Source organism: Venturia canescens, chromosome 8, assembly GCF_019457755.1.
Source record: "Venturia canescens isolate UGA chromosome 8, ASM1945775v1, whole genome shotgun sequence".
NCBI lineage: Eukaryota > Metazoa > Arthropoda > Insecta > Hymenoptera > Ichneumonidae > Venturia > Venturia canescens.
Window position 1 is genome coordinate 21,830,399 of NC_057428.1, and position 18,098 is coordinate 21,848,496.

General features: G+C 40.7%; 5 protein-coding genes across 6 annotated transcripts in view; 3 read left to right on the forward strand and 2 right to left on the reverse strand.

The window, feature by feature from the left end:
- Nucleotides 1–992: 992 nt before the first annotated feature.
- Nucleotides 993–4,813, forward strand: LOC122414524 (F-box only protein 21-like). The gene is made up of 8 exons (XM_043425877.1): nt 993–1,474; nt 1,628–1,906; nt 2,394–2,829; nt 2,907–3,037; nt 3,130–3,289; nt 3,367–3,660; nt 3,754–3,985; nt 4,086–4,813. The coding sequence occupies exons 1-8, from the start codon at nt 1,302–1,304 to the stop codon at nt 4,274–4,276; spliced, it is 1,896 nt and encodes a 631-aa protein (XP_043281812.1). The 5' UTR covers nt 993–1,301; the 3' UTR covers nt 4,277–4,813.
- Nucleotides 4,717–10,329, reverse strand: LOC122414523 (uncharacterized). The gene is made up of 13 exons (XM_043425876.1): nt 9,693–10,329; nt 9,344–9,609; nt 9,067–9,277; nt 8,442–8,968; nt 8,188–8,367; nt 8,001–8,115; nt 7,309–7,923; nt 7,127–7,232; nt 6,550–6,655; nt 5,875–6,470; nt 5,591–5,804; nt 5,095–5,396; nt 4,717–5,023 (listed from the first exon to the last, which is right to left on the reverse strand). The coding sequence occupies exons 1-13, from the start codon at nt 9,747–9,749 to the stop codon at nt 4,983–4,985; spliced, it is 3,336 nt and encodes a 1,111-aa protein (XP_043281811.1). The 5' UTR covers nt 9,750–10,329; the 3' UTR covers nt 4,717–4,982.
- A 436-nt stretch (nt 10,330–10,765) lies between these two features.
- LOC122414357 (probable 28S rRNA (cytosine(4447)-C(5))-methyltransferase) lies at nt 10,766–13,300 on the forward strand. The gene is made up of 7 exons (XM_043425565.1): nt 10,766–10,998; nt 11,098–11,202; nt 11,274–11,407; nt 11,511–11,749; nt 11,862–12,225; nt 12,319–12,687; nt 12,774–13,300. Exons 2-7 carry the CDS (start codon nt 11,103–11,105, stop codon nt 13,272–13,274), a joined length of 1,707 nt encoding a protein of 568 aa, XP_043281500.1. The 5' UTR covers nt 10,766–10,998; nt 11,098–11,102; the 3' UTR covers nt 13,275–13,300.
- Nucleotides 13,301–13,304: 4 nt separating this feature from the next.
- Nucleotides 13,305–16,380, reverse strand: Ccz1 (vacuolar fusion protein CCZ1). 2 transcript variants are annotated; one of them, XM_043425566.1, is made up of 7 exons: nt 15,800–16,380; nt 15,615–15,712; nt 15,404–15,497; nt 15,126–15,341; nt 14,142–14,872; nt 13,945–14,072; nt 13,305–13,862 (listed from the first exon to the last, which is right to left on the reverse strand). In XM_043425566.1, the coding sequence occupies exons 1-7, from the start codon at nt 15,872–15,874 to the stop codon at nt 13,810–13,812; spliced, it is 1,395 nt and encodes a 464-aa protein (XP_043281501.1). In that variant the 5' UTR covers nt 15,875–16,380; the 3' UTR covers nt 13,305–13,809. The 2 variants fall into 2 exon arrangements, with proteins under 2 accessions (XP_043281501.1, XP_043281502.1); XM_043425567.1 differs by lacking the exon at nt 15,800–16,380 and having other exon boundaries at nt 15,404–15,483; nt 15,615–15,709.
- A 1,106-nt stretch (nt 16,381–17,486) lies between these two features.
- LOC122414354 (F-BAR domain only protein 2) overlaps nt 17,487–18,098 on the forward strand; it is a 59,063-nt gene continuing 58,451 nt past the window's right edge. The window contains exon 1 of the mRNA XM_043425558.1: nt 17,487–17,658. Within this exon, the coding sequence (XP_043281493.1) occupies nt 17,536–17,658 (123 nt within the window). The 5' untranslated portion in view covers nt 17,487–17,535. The remainder of the gene's footprint in view (nt 17,659–18,098) is intronic.

The window sequence follows — 18,098 nt, forward strand, 5'->3', positions numbered from 1 at the left end:
TCAAGTTTCTTCAGTCTTTCCTCGACCGCTAGGGCCAAATGTTTGTAATACCTCATTTCTGCTCTGAGGTCCTCGGTCATCTTTAGAAAAATAACAAAACCATTTATTTCTATAAGTCATGTCCTGATAGAGAAAGTTCTCCATTCCGGGTTGATATTTCTAATAATTTAAACTCACCAGTGGTGGAATGATCGGTATGCCACGAATTTTCATGCAGCTCACGTACGAATCTTCTTTTCGTAGATCCATTGTTATTGTTTTGTGGAAACGCGTCGTCGAGCTGTTCCGTAACTTCACGAATCCACATTTATCTTTGATATGATAATTCGTCGCTAGTCCTCGACAACTTGTACAGAGTTGTTCATCAATTGAGTTTTGTGAATATTTTTCATATCATAGGACAAACAACTAAATAACAAATATAAATTTCACATTCATTGGCAGGTTATGTAGGCTCTTTTGACGGTTTAATCATGGCGGCAGAAAATTAACAACAAAGCTAGCACGCCTAGTCATCAAGTATAGACAAATAAGTGACAAAGTATATAGAGCAGCTAGAGCAGGTATAGGTATAGAGGAGCAGCAAAACGAGCAAAACTACTATAGCAACCGCGATAAAAAAGGTGTGTGTGGTGGCGATAGTGGCGCTAGCTAGTGCTTCGATCTCGTTGTTGTCATTGGTTTTCTTTTATTATACGAGCTGCCGCCACGACGAACATGTTGCGGGAATTACCCGCGAAAACGGAACGAACGAAGATGTTTTTTTTTTTTTAATTTACTCTTGCTACAGTCTATTTTTTTCAAAGACCAAAAACATCGGTGACATATCATTGTGTATTTACAAATTTGTTTACCATCTTGCGCTATAAGTGTACAGCGCTTCGGCATTTTGATAATATGATTCACTGGGTGGGGGGATAAACGTATACAACAATAATGAAGTGCACAAGCTTGCATATAGTATTGTAGCATGTACCCAGCGGTAGTATACACACCACGTCTCTGACAAACGACAAGAGAATCCACAGAAAAACGTAGCATCATATATGTTTCACTCTCGTAAAGTCGTGTTTTGATGGCGGTAATATAGTATTTGGCAGTTATAGCTGCCAAAGTCTCGTATATATTTATTTGTTAATGAATAATCGAACCGACGTATATGATAAGGATAAAAAAAGTTTGATACCCGATGTAAGTTACGTATCATTCGGGGAATATCATCGACAAGTTATTATTTCGGAATTCTATAGCAATCAGCCACAGAGTTGAGTCGTATAGTGAAATAAGTGCGACGCGACACAATGATTACGAGTGACGTTTTGGTGAATTCGCTTCCGTGCGAAGTTCTAGATCAAATCTTGGAAAATGAAGATTTACAAATAACGGACGTCGTGAATTTCTCACTAACGTGCAAACATCTCTACTGGACCGTGTCGGAGAGCAACAAATTGTGGAGGACAAAATTTTTGCAAAGGTTTACCGCTCGTCCATAAATAACTATCAGTACTTGTCAAAGTGTAACCCGTTGGCGTATTGCCGCGTGTATACTCAAACGGATATATCCGTTTCCTTGATCCGATTTTATTTTCTTTATTATTCTTATTCGTGTCTGTTTGTATTCACTCAGGTGGCCCCATTTACAAGAAGCTTTTGACGAGTTGCACAACACTGCGGAAGAAACAAAAAATCCAAATTGGCGCTACGAAACTAAAGAGCGCCTGTTGACTAGGAGACGGTTGCTGGAAAAATTGTCTCGAATGTCAGCCAAACATTATGGGAAAATGGAACTCTCTGCTCCTGACATGAAAGAATACGATCCAATGTTCTTGACGGAGTATGGTGCTAGGCTCATGAGTTATCATTATTTGGTGGACGAACTGATTATGCTCATTGAACAACCCTTAGAGTGAGTTGTCAGCTATGCAGGAGACATCCACAGGGACAGCAATTATGGATCATCCATTTCAAGTGGTATTGAAGTTTGCATTGTTGAAACGCAACAAATTTCTTTTTTTCATACCCTTATTTCAAGTGTAATAGTTTTGTTTAAATTTTAATATTGTCTGTTAAGATTGTGGTTATGAAAAAAATTGTTAACAATTTTTCTAGTATTTTGTACTTCAAATCAATTCTAGGTTGGATCGAAGAAAAAGAATTCCTTTGGGTTTTCATGATGCAAACTCCAATAGCATGCCTTGAGATAAAAGAATATCTTTTGAGATAACATTCGTGATAAACGTGTGAAAATAATCATCGAATTTATCTGAAAACGTCGGGTTTTCACACGAGCATGTGCAATCGTCAAATGACAGATATTTCATGGATATTGAATCAAAGGGCATTACGTGTCGATTCAATTGACCTTGTAATAACGCTTTAGCATTATTTTGCAGGATATGCAACCTTACCCACAAGCACTATGCATACAAAGTAGTTACGTACCTCAAACAGACGTATCTGGCCAAAGAGTGGGAAAAATTTGTAGCTCTATCGCCAGAGAAACAGACGAGCGAACGTGGTGCGATTTTAGTTGCCCAATGGAGTCAACCGGAAAAACGCGTTTCTCCTCGAAAAGTATCGGAAATGATTGACGATATGGCTCAAAAAACTCGAAATTTGATCACCGAAAGTTATCCGGATATACCTATTAATCTTGTGCCGCGTGAAACACTTGCAAGATGGAAAACTGAAAATCTTAAAGACAATCAGTGGGACAACGAGTACTCGAGAACAATAGTCTCTGCCCTGTGTAAAGTAATGTTTCACGATCTGGGCTTTCACGGAAACAGCGAAATGTATTATTCTTCTAAAAATTCCTTCATCGACGAGGTAAGCTACCTCGTCACACGAAGTTCAAATGAATTTTGAAACACTTCGATTTTTCAACGCATTCTCATTTTATTCAGGTGTTGATACACAAGCAGGGTATTCCTATCACGCTGGCGATAGTTTTCGAGAGCGCTGCGCGAAGACTCGGACTTCACTGCGAAACGGTCAGCTTTCCCGCTCATTTCCTTCTCCGTTGGAAAGAGAGATAGTGAGTTGTTCTTCTATTGAGAAAAGATCCATTGGACGATAAGCTGATTTGTTCGGCGAATAATATTTGTTCTCATCGGACGCGCGCTTCAGTATTCCCAGGACCAAAGAGGATGAAGAGGTTGAGAGTTACTACATCGACGTGTTCAACGGCGGTCAATTTCTGACGAGAAACAGTTGTTCTGCTATCGCTGGTGCCACGAGATGTCCAATTGAAAAGTACAACTTTCATCGAACCACCAGCGCCGTTAAAGTATGACTCGGGCCTTTCTATAACTCACCTTTACCGCTCTTATGAGTATAAGATTTTCATTTTCCAAAAATTTTTAGGTCGTTCAACGAATGGCTAATAATTTGGAAGTTGCCGGAAGGCAAAGAACTCAATTGTACGGTCGAGCGGCCCGTTTGCGTTCGGCACTGGAACTCCTACATCTCGTAAAGCCCCGCGATACCAATACAATCATTGATCTCGGCCGTTTTTATATGCTTCACCAAATGGACGTTACCGGACTGATCGAAACACTCAATGATATGCTGCTCAATTCGAGTCAAGAGGAGCAAGATTCATTGGGTCAAGCCAAACATATAATAGAAATGCTGGAGGACTACGAAAAACGGATAGAGGTAAGAGGATGACTGTGTGGGGCTGAATGCGACTGAATAATGGGCATGAAATGTCGAGCGATTTTGAACCGTTGTTTCCTTCCGATAACGTAGCTCAATTCACCAAAACCCAAAAAGAGAACTCCCGAAATCAAATACGCGGTTGGCATGATCATGACCGACACATTGAACCATCGATGCGTCATAACTGGATGGGACACGAAATGGGATAAAGCCCGCAGCAACGAGTATACTCCGGAGTTGATAAGCGCCTGGGTCCATGGGAATCAACAACCCTTTTATTACATTTATGGCGAGAACGGCTCGTCTCGATACGCTGCCCAAGGTATAACATTGACGCCCCCTTCTTCCCCTTTCTCCCACCATCTTGACTCTTCCACCACTTGAGCAAAAATTACTCTTTTGTTACTTTTTATTAATTGCAGAAAACTTGTTTATCTCAAATACACCGGCTGCGATCAATCATCACGAGATCGGTAAAAATTTCTGTAAATTCATGAAAACGTATTACATGCCCAACGAGGAAAAGGCCCGAGAGTATCCCGAAGATGAAGAATTTCGTGACAAAATGCTTAGGATTCTCTACAACGCAGCGCCGACCACCTCCTCTTCGTAGAATAAATATTCGGAAATTCTGTTGTCTCTATTTGATAAGATTATCGTTAGCTTCCGAAGCAACGATAATAAATGAGAAAACGGAAATCCGTGGTTCCTTACCGTCGCCGAATTTGCCAGGACACAGTACAGATCAACCGACGCGCCGCTACGATTTATTTCTTTCTTTTCACGTTGTTTATAATTGTTGACTTCAATCCAATCATATTTTTCCTTCTCCCGATATTTATGCGATCGGTCACATCACTCGCATTGGAGTTTATCAGACTGTACATATAGATTTTAATAGATACGGGGGAGGAGGAGCAGTGTGAACGGAGCGGATCGTTTTTAATAATTTTTTACGACTCAAATGTCAGAGAGTTGTGTTATAATACTGAGCGAGGTGGGCTATGTCGGAGCGTGAAGTGGTTCGTAGAAAAAAAAGTAATTAAAACGCAATTGATGATTCTAAATCATAACGCTCCATTTTCTATTCTTCTTTTCCAAAGAGTATACACCATTATCATACAGAAATAAATAATTCAATAATGGAGAATGCCATTTAGTCAAATAAATAAAACGCTACCACCGTCTTTTCCGTCATTCCCATGAATCCTGGTAGACGTTATACCTTATTATATTGTTTGGAAAGTTTAGAACTTTGAAGAAATTATAGTATAATCTCTCGTCAACAAGAACAAATCAAAACTTACTTAATCAGAGTTTCATACATTTTTCTTTCGGCCTTCGAGGCATTGCGCGTGATCTGTGGAAATAAATTTGATTTTTTTTTATCAATTTAACCGTTTAGCACCTTACTTTCTAATGATTCGTTACCATGTTTGTGCTGATATGGTGGCGGCGGAGTCCAGCTGTAATTATTTGGATTCGGAGCAGGGATTGTGGTTCCCGTAGCAGCAGCAGCAGCAGCAGCAGCAGTAGGCGTCAAATTGGCATTGCTCGGTCCTTCAAAAGTTGCCATGGGAGAAACTGGATGTATAGCACTGGCGCCGTTGTTGGTCCCGCCACTGCACGGCCCGACGACGATGCCCTCGTTACTACTGCTGCTACTTCTACCGCTACCGCTACCAACGCTCGCTTCTCGATCCACAAATAAGCCCTCCCTGATTGCTTGCGTTCTGGGAATTCAAAATCGTTTAAATTTATCTAACTTTCCGATTATCGACTTTTCAAAAGATTGTCAGTGATTAAAATTGAAAAAAAAAGTCGAAAAATATATCGACGGTGGAAAAAATTAATTCGATGGCTGAATCCGAACTGAGTGAGTCAAGGGTTAGGTGTGTCGAGTTTGTAATTGCCTCTTTCGACTTGCCTCATTTCTGCCCAAAATGCACTGGCAGCTTCCTCCGCCACTGGACCACGTGGCATACACTTGATCAATTGATACGTGAGATCCAATATTCGACTACCATCTCCTTGTGCCTGTTGGCCGCAACTCCTTGCAACGGCATCAGTTACTTGCGTCCCTGAAGGTGACAATGCCTCCGCTACGTTTTTTGAAATAATTTTATTACTATCGAGGGCAACTGGAAAAAAAATCAAATATTAGATATTTTTTACTAGTTCAAGAATGTTTTGTAAGTCTTGAAAACTTACCGTTTGGCACAGAGAGATCCGGATTTGCTCGCAAACTTTCAGACGTTGGTTCCGTCGTATTATAACGGTTGATGGCTGTCGTAAATGAATTCAATGAATCTTTGTCGCAATCGAGGGAATTGGAGCGTGTGGCTGGCTCAGATTTGGTCGTGCCTGTGGAAAGACCGCACAGTGAAGACGCTGTCGAGGGCAGTGATACGGCAGCTGCGGCGACGTCCGGTAACCAACGATTGTTGGGGGTTCGCGGCGATATTCTACAATAATCGGGGCTACGGTGACGATCAACGATGCTTTGAGCGACGTTGCTGCAACCGCCGGTTCCACACGTTGACGTGGTCGGGTTCTCACGAGAGTCTGGATGCTTGTGAGAATATGAAGCCGCATTGCAAATTGGTGATGCGACGAGAGGACTCCCGTGGCCGGTAGGCGATCCTGTTGTAATATTGGCTAGTCTCGCTACTTCCGCGAATTTGTCTCGAAAATGTTTTCGCAACGAGGACCAGCCTGCCGGCGGTGGTTTCCGATCTTGCATTTTGAATAAGTGCAGCAACATTATTTCGTCTTCCGAACCATCGTTCTTCCCTCGACCGAGTCCCCTGAAAGTGATCATCGGTTGAACCAATTTTCTGGACCATTCAACTTTTCCGTTTATTAACGAATCGATCAAAATCTTACACGTTTGAGTCAGGAGTATTAGTGTCATTCTCTCGCCGATCTTTCACACGCTGCTTAGGTCGTATCCACGGTACCAACGCCTCTGCTATTTCCACGTCGTTTTCACCTTGTAATAAAAAAAACGACAATTATACGCAATTTAAATGAATGGATGATTCACACGAAAAAAAGTCTTTCAAAAACTCAATCGAAAAAAACACGCTACAAAATTTCCATTTTGTATTTAGTATTTCTAGAGTATATTTTCATCATAACAAGACTGTAGCACAGGAGAATGAGGTGTTGGGAGATGTCACGAGCTTGTAGGGAAGTATAGAAGTGAAGGAGAATCTCGATCAAAGGAATTTCCATCAGGATGAATCGCTACTACAGGTTTTTCGCTTGTCGGCTTTTCGATTTCAGGTTCTTTGTCTAATTCGATACAACGAGTTTGCCATCTTCGGGAGTCCGTCTCACCGGGAGAGAAACATCTCATCGAATTATTACCATCACCTAACGTTGATCATCGAATCAGGTCAGTAAATTTGGTGCACAATTTTACAGAAAATAGAGTTATATGCAGGAAATTATTACGTACCAGACATCGTCTCATCGTCGACGTCGTTCTCGTCGTTAGAATTGTCATCCGGAAGAGTTACGTTCGGTTCGCAATCATCAAGATAAATGTCATGTTCGCTCATATCCTGAAAAAAAAACCAATTATAAGCATGAATATCTATGTGATTAATCGTTGATGTTTGTCGGGATAGTTATACGAACACCACTGTCGCTACTGCCACTGCTGCTGCTGCTACTACTGCTCGAAGGTATATGTAGGCTCTGGAGATCGCGAAGCATCGTCGGGGAGGAATGATGGGTGGGTGAGGGCGTTTCGCCATTGAGTATCCGACAATCTCCACCAGCAGCTGTAATTCCGGTGCAATCGTTCGTCGAGGTCGGTTCACTTGCAGAGGTGCATCCCATCCGTTGCTGCTGTTGTTGCTTAACAGTTTTCGGACTGGAAATGGAGCCGTTGGTGTTGCTTTTGCTCGATACTGACGAGATAGTAGTAGACACCGAACCGAGCGGTGGACGCGCTCCGCCGATGTCAGGAATTTCACAAGGCTGGCTACTCAGCAAAGAACAAACAGCCGGACTGTCGGCGTTGTTCATCAATATATTTTGTACTGATCTCGTAGGAGTGGAAGAATTCGGCAAATTCGGATGAAAATTATCTAAAGCTTGCGTGGTGCTTATATTTATGAGCGGTTCACCCGCGACCTGATTTTGTTGTTGCTGCTGCTGGAGATTCAAGCTGGCGAGGTTTATCGCACTCGGACCGCTCGTTACTCTCGGTGTCGTTATCGCATTCCGCGATATTTCGATTGCCAGTCGCTGTGAATGTGTAAAGTGCGAGGTAAGTGTTTTTGTCGCTGCAGAAAGGAAGAAGCCGAATCAAAGAGCGACGATACCTCTTTCAATTCATTTATCTGAGTGGCGTATTGATTTTGTACAGTCACCAATTGACTTATGTACCATTGTTGATCTCTACAGCGCTGATAGAACGTGGGCGGTCTTACCTGGAATCTGTAAATCAACGTCATAATGTATACGAATTTTTGAATTGAGCACTAAAGTATTCCGTCGGTTAAATTATACCTGAGAATCAGGGTATCGAGTTCCGTATTGAGATAGCCTTCGGTCGCCAGAAGATCCAGGCGAAAGAAACGGTTATAGCCCCAGCACTCACCAATTTCAAAATCCGATGCAAACTCGCGTACAATATTTTTGCTCGTATCTCGTGATCCTTGATGAATCATTTCCACTCGATATTCGTACCTGCTCCAATAAAGGAAGAGACGGAGAGAATAAAGTTTCAACAGAAACAATAAGGTGAGAATCAGAGAACGTACTTAGAGGTCTCGGGAAGGCCGGCGCTGAGTTCGAGAAATACGGAGAGGTAATTCCCTCTCACGACGCCGTTACCGTCCGGATAAACTTTGAGCCTCCAGCATAATCCATTGACGTGAAGCGGAGCCGAGTAAACGGGATCGGCCTTCAACTGTAGCTGTGTAAAATGTTGCATAGCAAAAGTCGCACTGTCGTAACCTGGTACGATCTCACTGTGAAAATCGGCAGGAACGGGGGCGGTGACGAAACTCGTCATTGGCTTTTTTCGAATTTGATGAATCATTCGCGAGAGTTCGGGGCTTTTTACAATTAGCTCGGATCTCGTGCAGGAATGAAGCTGATGCTCGACTTCCTGTAGAAGAGCCTCCAGCTGCTCAGTCTCCAAAGTCAAAGAATTTTTCTGTCCCATCAGGGTAAGGAGCTTGGCTTTCAATTGTGAATCCAGACGAGCTATCATGAGCTCAACCGCATTTCGAATTTCCCTCACTCGCTCATCCTTGGCCGCTCTGACGGATTCAACATTTCGTTCCTGTCAGATGCATCCAAAGAGCAATATCATATATTTCGTTCCATAAAAAAACAGAAACGAAGAAGGAATTATGCTCAAAAAATACTGTAAGTTCTCACCACTTCTTGAACCAGGCTTATGAGCTCTGTCAGGCGTCTTTTAAGTTGTCCTACTTCACCCTTGATCTGAGTAACGTGATGCTCGTAGACTTCCTCCAAAGGTTTGAAAGTATGTCCGGAGTGAGTGCCGCCCCAAAGAGCACACTGGTGACAGATACATCTGACGCAGGTCCAGCAGTACACCGATAATTTTTCTCGATGGAGAGTGCACCTTAGGAGTTCAAAGCACACAGTTACCCCTATTGTAATATAATACTTGGCACGCCAAGTTTCTTACCTGTCTCTGATGGAATCGTCATGAGCAAAGTTTGATATTCCAGCAGCTTGAAGAGCATCCAACTGTTGGGTGACTTCTTCTACCCATCTACAATTGACAAGTTCATGAAGATGTAGAGAGGCTCTGCAGTGGGGACACTGGGATCTTTGCTCGGTCAACCATCTTCTGACACATGTATAACAGCACAATTTACTGCAGTGGGGACAAAGATGGGCATCTCGAAGTTTTTCCATACAGATGAAACATCTGAATACTTCGGCAAGCGTCTGTTGTGCGAAAAAAATTGAAAATAATTACTGGAATGTCGCGTACAGAATCCGAGTAAACAGCATATACGAAAATGGCAAACCTCCACGCTATGATCGTCCGAACTCTTGGGTGTAACGGCGTGTTCTCTGTTGTCCATTTTGCGTATATTATCCTATACCTGGATATTCATTAATCGCACTAATTCTTCTTTTTGCGTGTTTTTAATCTAATTGTATGAGTTTTCTCGAATGTTTTGGAGTCGCGTCAAAATTGATTGATCGAAAAAGTTGGCGCGTCTATGTCTATCAATCATTCATTACAAATTTTTACTGTATTTTTTTATCAATATCTAACTATTTTGTCTTCTATACACCCTGCCGTCATCTTTTCGCTCAAAAAAATAGCACTACATTAAAATCCTTTCCTTTTGTTTGGTTGAATGACAGTCGGAACGATGAATTTGATGGGAATACAACATTTTTTCGTCCCCCCCTTTGACCCCTCTCGCAGCCGTGGGGATTAAACTGTTATCACTGTTGACAACCGATGTGTAGTATTAAAATAAACATAACAAGAATTCGAATTTCGAAAAAGACTTTTTAGTTTCATACTCGAGGTGCTTATAAGTTTTTGAAATTCGCAAACTAATTTGACGGAATCGGCACCCTGCAAGTTAATTCTACCCCAAAAAATCTTTTCATCAGCGGCCAATGCGCAATCCAACTAACTGTATCAAAACTGTATAATAATAACAAATTAATCTACCAAAAAATGTTCTCACCCACCAATTGAAACCAAGAGATATTTCAACAGGAACTCTGTGAATTTGGCCGGATTGATTTGGAAGGGATGGTGCAAGTAGACTACCGCGCCACTAGTGATGAAAAGTGAAAGCTTTTGGGGGTCTTTTATCATTATTGTATTATTATATATATATATTACATTATTATGATTATATTTCCATCAAAGTATTGAAAGTGCTACCCCCAAAAGCTTATAATTTATGACATTAGAGGCGCCACGAGTACTTTCGACCTGCCCTCTATCGAATCTGCACCATCCCTATTGTGTATTAAAAAAATCCACACAATCAATCAGCCAAGTTCACGGAGGTTCGGATTTTCCAAGGATAATTATATATTGGTATAGTATAGTCGTGTTGTAGTAGTAGTGTCTAGTGTCTAGTGTCAGTGGTGTGCCGCCTACCGTGTTGCTTGTCGAGCACGCAACGAATTCGACCACCAAACACGCGTTCCGGTGCCGAAATTTCGATTACCATGTGCTTTGACGACAGGAGTGTTTATCGAAATTCGATCTGCTATTTTTTTTAATTATCTTCATTTGTACAAAAGATCATTTTTTCTCTACATATATTAGCAACAACAAATAGCACCAAGAGTGATTAGGTAATTTTTTAACGACGTTCCTTGTAAACGGATCGCCCGTACCAGTATTTTGAGGTTATCAATACAGTAATGCATTTTATGTTGATGTATTTGTCACAGTAACAATGGGTCGAAAAGCGAAATTCAATGAAACGGTCGTGCCCAGTGGACCAGGCAGAAAAGCCAAGAAACAGCGTGATCCTACATTCCCAAAACAAATAACAGGTAAGTTTATCTCTTCTGTCCAACTTAATGGTGTATCTGTGGTCTCTCTAATTTTTTTTCTTGATTCTTAGAAAAAGAACCAACTAGTTTGAGCCACAGACAGAAGCAAAGGGCCAAGAAAAGGGCGTCCAAGAAGCAGCGAGCAGATGGACCCAAAGCAAAAAAAATCAAAGCAGTTAAGAAGGAAGAATCCACCTCAGATGGGGTACAATTAATTCTTTTTCTTTGTGATCAAATTTATTCTACTTCTTTAGCACAGGAGCTAAAGCAATTTCAAATGTTTACTGAATTTTTCATATTGTCCCCAGGAGGAGGATGAAGAAGAATATGTTTCAGAGGATGAGGAGAATCAAAATCAGCAACCAGGAGCATTTGTCAGAGCACCTCCGCCCGAATCAAGCGAAGAGGGATCCGGTGAAGAAGATGATAGTAGCGAACAAAGCACGGACAACGATAACAACGATGAGGAAGATGAGGATAACGACGACGATGAGTTACCTATAGAAAAAGCAAATAGAAGATTGAAGATTAAACAGAAAAAAGAACGGTGAGTTGGTTAATTGGAGGTAAATACTTCGATGTTGTGCACCCTATTTCCTTATGCTTAAAATATTTTACCTTTACAAGATATGGGTTAAGATGGAACGGTCAATTTTCAGAAAGCTCGAACAAGCGGAAATGCTAGATTCGATTAGCCGCCAATGTGTGTTTGCCTTTCCGACCGAAGAAGAACTGAACGAACCAACGAGTCTCAAAGATGTCCAGCAACGAATACGTGATGTAATAATGGTACTGGAGGATTTCAAAAAATTACGTCAAGCCGATAAATCACGTACCGATTATGTTGAATTGTTGCGAACCGATCTCTGCTCGTACTACAGTTACAATACATTTTTAATGGAAAAGTTGATGCAAATATTTGCGTTTAGTGAGCTTGTAGAATTTCTTGAAGCTAGCGAAGTTCAAAGGCCGATGACCATCAGAACAAACACTTTAAAAACTCGTAGACGTGATTTAGCTCAAGTAAGTAATTTTTAAACATAAGAGGGGTATTATCTTGATTAATCTTGATTAAGTATGCCACACGAGTTAATTCTTGTAATTACTGTACTGAAGGCTCTGATCAATCGAGGCGTCAATCTCGATCCGGTTGGCAAGTGGACCAAAGTCGGTCTCGTGATTTACTCTTCCCAAGTCCCAATGGGAGCGACTCCTGAATATCTAGCTGGTCACTACATCATTCAGGGCGCCTCCAGTTTTCTTCCGGTCATGGCCCTTGAGCCCAAGGAAAATGAGAGAATATTAGACATGAGTGCGGCACCGGGCGGTAAATCGTCCCATATTGCCGCCCTCATGAAAAACACAGGAGTATTGTTCGCAAATGACCTCAATCAAGAGCGGTTGAAGGCCGTTATAGGAAATTTTCACAGGCTAGGAATTGTCAATTCCGTGATTTGCAGTTACGATGGCCGGAAAATACCTTCGGTGAGCATTAATCAACATTACAGTCTGCCATATTTTTTCCCAATCATATTTTCTCGACGTTTCGCTTTCTCCTGTTACGAACGCAGATAATAAAAGGATTTGATCGGGTTCTGTTGGACGCACCCTGCACGGGTACGGGAGTCGTCGCCAAGGATCCAAGCGTGAAAACGAATAAAGATGAGGTTGACGTGCAACGTTGTTGCACACTTCAGCGAGAATTATTGCTCGCGGCGATAGATTCCGTAAACCACCGTTCCGAATCCGGTGGCATAATCGTTTACTCGACCTGCTCCATATTACCGGAAGAAAACGAGTGGATCGTCGATTACGCTCTAAAAAAGCGAGACGTTAAGCTTCTTCCCACAGGTTTGGATTTTGGTACAGAGGGCTTTACCAACTATCGCCACCACAGGTTCCATCCCTCTCTCAAACTGACGAAACGATTTTATCCCCATCTTCACAATATGGATGGTTTCTTTGTTGCAAAACTCAAAAAATTCTCAAACATCATACCAAAACGGAATGACAATATTGATGACGAGAATGAGCGGAAACAGGAGGAGGAGGAGAACGATGCATCGCCTTAAGAATAAAAATGAATCTATTCAATTAATTGATTAATTTTCAATTGTTTCATTAGATTTCCCTTAAAACGGATATATCTTTATACATGTTCTATCTGTGTTTTTCTGACGGTGTATCAGGGCGGTTACAATCAGTCGATATTTTTTCATCGTCTTGCAAATAAACGTATTGATACAACGCAAAAAAAAGTAACTTGCAACAATATGAGTCATTCAGTGATTTTTCAAAATTTTCTTCTATCTGGGACTGGAATCGCTATGTACAAATACCAGAGCCACGAAAATAACTTTTTCACAAAATCGTGATATATTAGTCTGCAATATCAGGCAAAAATGTACAGTTTTTCCTTGATCAACCTGGTGTGTGTATATATAATATAATTTGAGTATCATTATGTACAATATTCGCTAGGCACTTTATACAAATATCTCGTGAAAAAGAAAAATGAGGCGGTAGGAACAGCGCTGGTTTTCTGGCTTTAGTTTCTCGTCGTTACCCAAGCCTATGGAATGATTGAATACGCATTTTTCTCGCCGACTAGTGGAAAAAAATACTCTTGAGTTGTTTCTCGCAGAGTCTCTTGACTTGATCTGAAAAAAGTCGAAAAGGGAATACGATTAAGGTGTATAGTAAGGTAATCCAAATTATTTCATATTTCAATGTCACACCAACCCTCGATATCGATGATGTTTGCATTTTTCTGCTGTATCACGACAAAAAATTCTCGCAGATTCGATAATTTTCCGACTACCCAGTAGTCGCTCATTGTCTTTATCACGATTTCCGCAGCTTCTTTCATCCTGTAAGGATAAGAGATTTATGTCGCTGTCTTCCAGATAGGGAGAGCGAGATCAAAATACAGTAGTTACCTGTTGGTATCATTGTTAATGTCGGTAATGATCCTCAGAACTTCTGGAGTAGTGAGGACATTGGAGCAGCGTCTGTTATCCGGATGTATCGTACTTTTGTATGCTAAATTGAGCTTGTTAAAGTAGAGATATTTGGGCGTAGATTCGGTGAGATCGACGACGTGCTTGGAGCATTGCTCGGCTACAGAACTAACCAAAGTAGTTAACCGGGGCCCAAGGAAGGCATCTAGACTCTTGAGAAAGTCAATTAGCAGGCTAGTTTTGCTGTCTATGAAGAGACAAACGGTAGCGCTGAGAGCGCTATAAACGACGAGATACAAAGAAATTGGATTGTTTGGATAATTGATGAAGACTTTGGGGGATTTCGTGATGCCAATCGATTCGTTGATGCTTGAAGTGCCCGTTACGAATTTACCATAATGAGAACTGGTAAACGGGGAGGGCGAATTTCGTGGCATTGATCCTCCGTGAAGCTCTTTCTCCAAATGAGCCGGAAGCAGAGTACCGACTAAATAATTGTACACTACTTGAGTATCCTCCGGCTCCAAGCCGCTCCATACTAGCTGATCATTGTAGAGAAAAGCTGTGTACTTTATTTGGGGAAACGTCGCCTCTACCAGGTTCATGAAACATTGCACCCTCAAAAAAGTCACTTTGTCCAGTGGCAGGAATTGCAATCCTTGGAATATATCAAGAATATCACCGTTGTTCAGTTTCAATGATAGAAGGTACTGAAACGTGTGATAATCACAGCTAGTTACTTGATACTGCATCAAAATAACTAAATTCTATTTTAGCGAATAGCATGGTATTTGAGATATTAGTATGCTCCGAGGGAAAATCCTTAAAAAAATATTTCATCTATTGTCGTTCCCAATGTTCCTTTGTATGATACGTGTTTTCTTTTTGTTTTTCAAATGTTTTCTGGCACAGCATCAAATATAATTTATATCTTAACTATAATAGTACAAAGAGACGAACAACCTCAGAGTAAAAGTAGTCAAGTTTATGTTGAAGGAGCGTTACAGATCCGCAGCTAGGATCTTCAAGAATGGTTCTGAAAGAGCCCATAAATAGTCTGAATCTGGCATATGCTTGTTTCAGTATAGCTTGACACACGCTACTGGATACTTCGTCATTCTGATATTCCATATATTCATTCCCATCTTTGACTTTCCATAGATAAGGCACTCCAACAATCTGCAAAGTCAGTCGAATTGCAAAACATTCTTCTATGCAGGGACAATGCTGCAAAAACTCACCATCACCATCCAGAACTCTGGCTCTGGTTCGAAATAAATCTGGCGAGTTTTGTGCGTATGACAGTAATCACAGGTTTGTCCTGGATTGAAAGAACTATGATTGGACAAAAAAAGATCCACACGGAAACAGAGAAAGTACATCAAATGATTCAACGATGGAGCAAACGGAGCAAACTAGAGAGTTACACAACCCTCATCACTTTTTTCTTACTTGGTAAATTTAATAATGGCCTCGCTAAGGCCGATATTCCTCATCTTTGTGTCCATATCTGTCTTTTCCGGATAATAATATAATATTTTTTTGTGTTCCTAAGATGAAAGATACAATAAGAGATGGTGGGCAGTTATTAAAAAAAAGGTATTCGAGTGAAGGTTAATACGAATGTAAACAAATACCTCTCCCTCTTTTTTCGCATAATCTCCATTGAAAATGTAAAAATGTTCGAGCGTTATTTCAGGTTTGGATGTCATGTTTTTTTACCCTTTATTTTTTCACAGTTTTAATCAAAACATGCGAACCACCGGTACTCTCTCAAGCTTATAAATTGTATCTCTTCACACTCGATCAAAATATGACAAAGTTTACGGATGCACTACTGTGACTACTGTAATGTGGGCTTCAAAACAGTGCACGTCAAATTTTTACAACTTCAACTTGATCTTATGCACGGTCGGTGTATAAATCACAGAAGGTGCACACAATACTACACACAACACAATCCAAACTAACACTGACAACTGAGGTCGCCGTTGTGTGGAAATCAAGTGGAAATGTTAGCGATGGGAAATGTTTCTGATTAGACGTATGATTGGTTGATTTTGTGCGACGACGATGGACAAAGAAATGTCTCGTGTAAACTCTCCCAAAAAAAATTTGTATTACCATAAATGGAAGTTTTTGAGTTATTATAGTAACAGGTATTGAACTTTTATTATGTAGTTGATGCTTTATTTAAAAAGTTCACAACGTAAATACTCCGATAGTGCTGAGATTTTTGCCTTTTTTTCAACTTTCTCGATAATTTGTCTCGCTTTTTGGTAGGAAGGCAGTGGAAGAATTGTCCGAAAGTCCGAAAGAACCCTAGGACTCGAATCAACAACAAGTGTTCCAAGCCACAAATGTCGCCACGATCGTTTTCGTCGATAAAAAAGATTTGATGACAGGGTTCTCAACTTTGTTGAGAATCGAATAGAGGACTTGGAAAACATTTCTACTACATATATTTTTTATAAGGTGGGTTTTCCCGGTTTTCCAGAGGTTAACAACTTTTATCAAGAATAAAAAAATATTAATCTTAATTAGAACGTCATAAATATGTTATATGATTTTTATTTTTTTTACGGTTCGGTTTGTTTACGTTCATCAGGTGTTTACGTTCACGACGCCACGCGTTCACGCAACGTTCACGCTTGGTCGTGTTCAGTCGTGTTTCTGGTTTCTGGCCGGGGCTGGAGAATTTCAATTCGCCTCGTAGCTCGTAGCGGTAGTCGGTAGTGGAGACTGGAGTGGGGATGTACGTACGCGCTCGGCCAATCAGCGGGAGAGAGGGGAAATAGGCGGGCGAACGCCGGCCGGGCGGAGCGTGCGCAACATGTTGTAACATGTTTTGTTTGGATGTTTTGCTTCATTCGCCGCTCGAGACTCGCCCGGCATGGGTTCAGGATGGTTCAGGACTATCCTAGTGTTGAGGCGTGAGCGGCGAGCACGCTACGCATTATCATTTGTAGATTCCATAGAAATTGAGAAACCAGAGCATAAAATACGACATGTGGAATTCTACTTTATTTTTAGTGACTAAAATATCCTACAATTTAATATTTTTTTCAATCATTCGAAAAATTTAATGGAATTATAAATAAATAATAAACCGTTAAACAAATAAAATAAACGCCAATAAAAATTAATAACACGGTCATAATTTTTATAAAAACAGGTTTTCACGGGCAATTGATCGATCATTTATAAATTACAATCGTGTAATCGATAAAAGGCGCGAAAATACTACGAAAGCAAAAAGAAATATAAATTTGTGATAGTGAATGGATGATTTTTTTTGATACGGTGAAGTAATAACACAAAAGTTAAAAAATTGAAGCACGAAGAAACATAGGAATAAAAGTGTCCGGAAAAAATGTGGAAAGTTCTATTTGATCGGAAATCCGGAACCATGAAGCAAGATAAGAAGATTGTTGAGGAAGGAGAGCGAAAGGATCGTGGAAGAAGACAAAGAGCGCGAGGATCGCGAAGGAAAAAGGTAGGAAGAAGATCGCAGGCCGTTCCTGTAAACGTGAGTAACTACACCAACGATTGTTTTTTACAAATAATATTAGTAGGCGAAATATGAAAAATGGTTCTGAGGTTAGAAATGCATCAAAATAACATAAACGCCTGGATGACGTTTTGATATTTTATGGAAATACTTTTTTGAAAAAATAACGAACCGTCTTAATGATTGAAAATAGTCAATTAAGTCATTATTATGAACTCGTGTACTCGATTATCAACAAAGCTGAGAACCTCTGTCGTCGAATCTTTTCTATTGACCGTGGCAATATCTGTTTAACATTTGGAACTATACCCTGACACGTTGGGCTAGGTCACGGCTAGGTTCTTGAGTCCTAGGTTTTTTCGGATAATCTCTATCTCTACCTTTCCCCGCTTTTTTAAGTCTATATCTAACCTAAACCTAAGCAG